This window comes from Ranitomeya variabilis, chromosome 2 (assembly GCF_051348905.1).
Source record: "Ranitomeya variabilis isolate aRanVar5 chromosome 2, aRanVar5.hap1, whole genome shotgun sequence".
Taxonomy (NCBI): Eukaryota; Metazoa; Chordata; class Amphibia; order Anura; family Dendrobatidae; genus Ranitomeya; species Ranitomeya variabilis.
The window spans coordinates 376,775,840-376,781,839 of NC_135233.1; the positions used below are offsets into that span (position 1 = coordinate 376,775,840).

Genomic DNA, 6,000 nt, shown 5'->3' on the forward strand with positions numbered 1-6,000 from the left:
TGTATGTACGCAGTGACTCCACCAGCAGAATTGTGAGGGCAGCTCTGGGGTATAATACAGGATGTAACTCAGGATCTGTAATGTAATGTATGTACATAGAGACTGCACCAGCAGAATAGTGAGTGCAGCTCTGGAGTATAATACAGGATGTAACTCAGGATCAGTAATGTATGTACACAGTGACTCCACCAGCAGAATTGTGAGTGCAGCTCTGGAGTATAATACAGGATGTAACTCAGGATCAGTAATGTATGTACGCAGTGACTCCACCAGCAGAATTGTGAGGGCAGCTCTGGGGTATAATACAGGATGTAACTCAGGATCTGTAATGTAATGTATGTACACAGTGACTGCACCAGCAGAATAGTGAGTTCAGTACTGGGGTATAATACAGGATATAACTCAGGATCAGTAATGTAATATATGTACACAGTAACTGCACCAGCAGAATACTGAGTGCAGCTCGGGGGTATAATACAGGATGTAACTCAGGATCAGTAATGTAATGTATGTACACAGTGACTGCACCAGCAGAATAGTGAGTGCAGCTCTGGAGTATAATACAGGATGTAATTCAGGATCAGTAATGTAATGTATGTACACAGTGACTGCACCAGCAGAATACTGAGTGCAGCTCTGGAGTATAATACAGGATATAACTCAGGATCAGTAATGTAATGTATGTACACAGTGACTGCACCAGCAGAATACTGAGTGCAGCTCTGGAGTATAATACAGGATATAACTCAGGATCAGTAATGTAATGTATGTACACAGTGACTGCACCAGCAGAATAGTGAGTGCAGCACTGGGGTATAATACAGGATATAACTCAGGATCAGTAATGTATGTACACAGTGACTGCACCAGCAGAATAGTGAGTGCAGCTCTGGAGTATAATACAGGATGTAACTCAGGATCAGTAATGTAATGTATGTACACAGTGACTGCACCAGCAGAATAGTGAGTGCAGCACTGGGGTATAATACAGGATATAACTCAGGATCAGTAATGTAATGTATGTACACAGTGACTGCACCAGCAGAATAGTGAGTGCAGCTCTGGAGTATAATACAGGATGTAACTCAGGATCAGTAATGTAATGTATGTACACAGTGACTGCACCAGCAGAATAGTGAGTGCAGCTCTGGAGTATAATACAGGATATAACTCAGGATCAGTAATGTAATGTATGTACACAGTGACTGCACCAGCAGAATACTGAGTGCAGCTCTGGAGTATAATACAGGATATAACTCAGGATCAGTAATGTAATGTATGTACACAGTGACTGCACCAGCAGAATAGTGAGTGCAGCTCTGGAGTATAATACAGGATGTAACTCAGGATCAGTAATGTAATGTAATGTATGTACACAGTGACTGCACCAGCAGAATACTGAGTGCAGCTCGGGGGTATAATACAGGATGTAACTCAGGATCAGTAATGTAATGTATGTACACAGTGACTGCACCAGCAGAATAGTGAGTGCAGCTCTGGAGTATAATACAGGATGTAACTCAGGATCAGTAATGTAATGTATGTACACAGTGACTGCACCAGCAGAATAGTGAGTGCAGCACTGGGGTATAATACAGGATATAACTCAGGATCAGTAATGTAATGTATGTACACAGTGACTGCACCAGCAGAATAGTGAGTGCAGCTCTGGAGTATAATACAGGATGTAACTCAGGATCAGTAATGTAATGTAATGTATGTACACAGCGACTGCACCAGCAGAATACTGAGTGCAGCTCGGGGGTATAATACAGGATGTAACTCAGGATCAGTAATGTAATGTATGTACACAGTGACTGCACCAGCAGAATTGTGAGGGCAGCTCTGGGGTATAATACAGGATGTAACTCAGGATCTGTAATGTAATGTATGTACACAGTAAATGCACCAGCAGAATAGTGAGTGCAGCTCTGGAGTATAATACAGGATGTAACTCAGGATCAGTAATGTAATGTATGTACACAGTGACTGCACCAGCAGAATAGTGAGTTCAGTACTGGTGTATAATACAGGATATAACTCAGGATCAGTAATGTAATGTATGTACACAGTAACTGCACCAGCAGAATACTGAGTGCAGCTCGGGGGTATAATACAGGATGTAACTCAGGATCAGTAATGTAATGTATGTACACAGTGACTGCACCAGCAGAATAGTGAGTGCAGCTCTGGAGTATAATACAGGATGTAACTCAGGATCAGTAATGTAATGTATGTACACAGTGACTGCACCAGCAGAATAGTGAGTGCAGCACTGGGGTATAATACAGGATATAACTCAGGATCAGTAATGTAATGTATGTACAGTGTGACTGCACCAGCAGAATAGTGAGTGCAGCTCTGGAGTATAATACAGGATGTAACTCAGGATCAGTAATGTAATGTATGTACACAGTGACTGCACCAGCAGAATAGTGAGTGCAGCTCTGGAGTATAATACAGGATATAACTCAGGATCAGTAATGTAATGTATGTACACAGTGACTGCACCAGCAGAATAGTGAGTGCAGCTCTGGAGTATAATACAGGATGTAACTCAGGATCAGTAATGTAATGTATGTACACAGTGACTGCACCAGCAGAATAGTGAGTGCAGCACTGGGGTATAATACAGGATATAACTCAGGATCAGTAATGTAATGTATGTACACAGTGACTGCACCAGCAGAATAGTGAGTGCAGCTCTGGAGTATAATACAGGATGTAACTCAGGATCAGTAATGTAATGTATGTACACAGTGACTGCACCAGCAGAATACTGAGTGCAGCTCGGGGGTATAATACAGGATGTAACTCAGGATCAGTAATGTATGTACACAGTGACTGCACCAGCAGAATAGTGAGTGCATCCGAACGCACAAGCTCAGACACATATGAGGCTGTAGCTTCAGGGCAGGAGACCTGCGGTCAGTCCGGGCACTGTTGTCTGTACACGGTACGTGAAATACGCTTGTGTGAACTCGACCTTGCTCTGCTGGTGACTCTTCCTTTGCACCCACCTCTGCATCCACTGTGAATGTCCGTGTCTGGGAGTCCAGCGTTTTCACAGTCACCTCCATCTTCTCATCTGCTGCCATTTGTCTCCTTGTAAAAAAAATAAATAAATCATCAAAGGGGTTTCCTGTAATGAAAGCATAAAAGCTCTGAAACTTTCCAACATCTCTCGTCCTTTATACAAAGACTGTATTAGCATCAGAAGGCAAATCTGGGGGCGGCTGATCCTTGTGGTTCTATGCCCCTTCCAGCTGTGACCAATTTTCCATTTCCTTTTGACTTTTTAGGGCGACAAGTTGTAGTTTTGAATGACGCTATTAACTTCACCATATAAAATACTGAAAATTGTGGGGAAAAAAAAGTCACGATTCTCCAGCTCACAATGAATACAGCGATCTTCAAGTTGGAGAAGGATTTTTCACATTTTACCAGTGAAAAAAAAATAAAATTATATATATTGTCTCCATTTTCAGAGTCCCCAGGATCGTCGGAGCGGTGAGAGGACTACTCTTTTATTGTTGTTTGTTGCTACCATCTTGGGGAGCTTTTATTGCATTTTTTTTTTAGAGGGGGGAAATCCGAGAACAACAATTTGGGGGCTTAGATTTTCCCTTTGGGACGGTTACAGATGTCAGATCAGAGTTTGAGGAAGTGACGATAATTATGATCTTTGTATTGGGAGAAGGAGCGATTTTAATGTTCTAACACTCATTTTCCGTTATTTTGTTTAGCCCTGCGATCGTCCGGTTGCTCGTACTATACAGGACCAGTGATCAGGGAAGTTCCCGCTCTCCTAGGCGGCCTCCCGGGAGTATGAAGATGGCAGTAACAGGGGCTTTGGCCTCCCAGAGACTGCTCCGCGGGGAGCCGATGGGCAGCAGATCGCTCCCCTTACAGGCGCCATTTAAGTGGTTAAACAACAGCTGTCGCCTGCAGTGCACTGAGCGCGCTCAGACCCCAGGGAAGGATTTAAAGGGGAGCTCCATAAACATCTGACAGATGTAAACTCCTCCCCCTCTCACTCTCCAACACCCATAGATATAGTCCTGAACTACATGTCCCATAATGCAGCTCCACACCAAAGATTAGCACAAGGCATTCTGGGAGTCATAGTTCCATCGCAGATAGAAAGACATCAATCGTCCGCTCTGCCCTAATCCTATTTGTGGTGACGATGAGGAGGCGATGCTGTCACGTCCCCGCAGCAGCTAGAACCTTCTACCTCGGTGTCCGGCCCCTCCGCGGCCCGCCGGTATCTCACCTGTGCTCCCGGTCTTCCCTGTAACCAGAGACACCGACAACTGACAAGTACTGTAACGAAAACAGCAGCCGCAGCCGGCCAGCTTCCGCTTCCGGGGCAACTGGGGAGCAGTAGCGCTTTTCCGGAAGGTGAACCGCATGACGCACTTCCGCTTCCGCCCTCACCTTAAAACCTAAGCTACGTGTCACTTCCGCCCTTAGCCCACTACCAATAATCCGGCAGTTTATTCTTTTTATAATAGTTATTTTCACATTTATTATCTAGACTCAATCACTGACAAGTTATCTATAAACCCACAGTATAGAAATATAGATATAACGTCAGAGTTGGTCTCCTCCCGGCACCAGTTGTCATTTTCTTCCGTGTGTTATAACTTTTTTTTCAAGCAAGATTTTTTTTATATATTATTATTATTTTGGTGGTTTCACAAAACCAATCTGCGCTTTTTAAATGTGATCATTTTGGGTTAAATATTTATTGCATATTAACTATTTTTTTGCGCAGGGGCAGCGGCCAAAACAACGTCAGTGTGGTTTCTAAATTAGAACAAGCAGTCGTTTGGAATTTTTTTTTTAATTTACTTTTTTTAAAATATATTTTACTTTTTTTTCTTTAATGTTTATTTTTGATCCCCCTTGAATTAGAGCCTGTATGTCTGTTTATTTATTTATTTGTTTATTTTTTAAATTAGACAGAGCGATTGGAATATTTTTTTTATTTATTTCTACTTTGTTTATTTTTTTTTATTTTTTAATTTTTTTTTGCTTTAGTGCTGATTTTTTTTAGCCCCCATACTTGAATTTAAGTCCGAATGCCTATTTTTTATTTATGTATTTCTTTGTTTTTAGACTTTTTTAATATTTCTTTTAACTTCTTTTTTTTTTACTTTACTCTTTATTTTTTACTCCCCTTACTCGAACTCGAGCCTGTATGCCTATTTTTTTTATTTTTTATTTTATTTTCCGAACTGGAAAAAGGGGTCGATTGGAATATTTATTTTCCTTTTATTACATTTTTATTATATTTTTTGTACTTGTTTTTTTTACTTATTATTGTTTAGCCCCCAGACTTAAACTTGAGTCTGTGATTGTCACTTGGACTATATACAGCAATATTCCTGTTCTTTGATAAGTGTAGACTAGCGCCAAAATGGCGGCACAGGGCTTTCAGCTGGCCTCTGGCTGCTATGGGAACCTCTCAGCACCCCTCAAACTAATATGAAAAAATTGATAAAAATTTTCAACACGAAGATCTCATATATATATATAACACAAATCATTTCTATAATTCATATAGAATTAGTTTCTGACAGATACCAAATGTGACTCTTAGCCACTGTGAGGGCACTTTCTCTGACATCTTTATCTGGATAATATTGCAAAAGCTGTAGCATCTCCAAATCATTCTTTGGAGCCCATCGACTTACAACTGCCTCGTGCCAAAAGCGGACATATATTAGACAGACAAAACGCACTACTTTTCTTATTCCTTTCAATTCGGTATTAGAAATATGCAATTGTTTAGTGAATAGCACAATTTTGAGTACATATATGGCCTTTGCCATCCACCTTGCTTCAGTCAGAGCCCCTGGAACCCTAAATTCGAAATAGTTTTCATCCCAGCCTCCAAGATATAGAAATGATAGTTCTAATAGCTCTTTGGAATCTTCTCTTGGATGACTGCCATCTTGCAAGACATTGTTGAGGTAGTCCACTATTTTGACA

General features: G+C 41.2%; 1 protein-coding gene across 4 annotated transcripts in view; it reads right to left on the reverse strand.

Moving 5' to 3' along the window:
• The window catches only part of BAG6 (BAG cochaperone 6), a 29,778-nt gene extending 25,375 nt beyond the window's left edge, over positions 1–4,403 (reverse strand). For all 4 annotated transcript variants that reach the window (XM_077286047.1, XM_077286046.1, XM_077286045.1 and 1 more), the window contains exons 1-2: positions 4,277–4,403; positions 3,021–3,105 (exon numbers count right to left, since the gene is read on the reverse strand). In XM_077286047.1, coding sequence (XP_077142162.1) covers positions 3,021–3,098 — 78 coding nt within the window. In that variant the 5' untranslated portion in view covers positions 3,099–3,105; positions 4,277–4,403. The remainder of the gene's footprint in view (positions 1–3,020; positions 3,106–4,276) is intronic.
• Between the last annotated feature and the right edge of the window lie 1,597 nt (positions 4,404–6,000).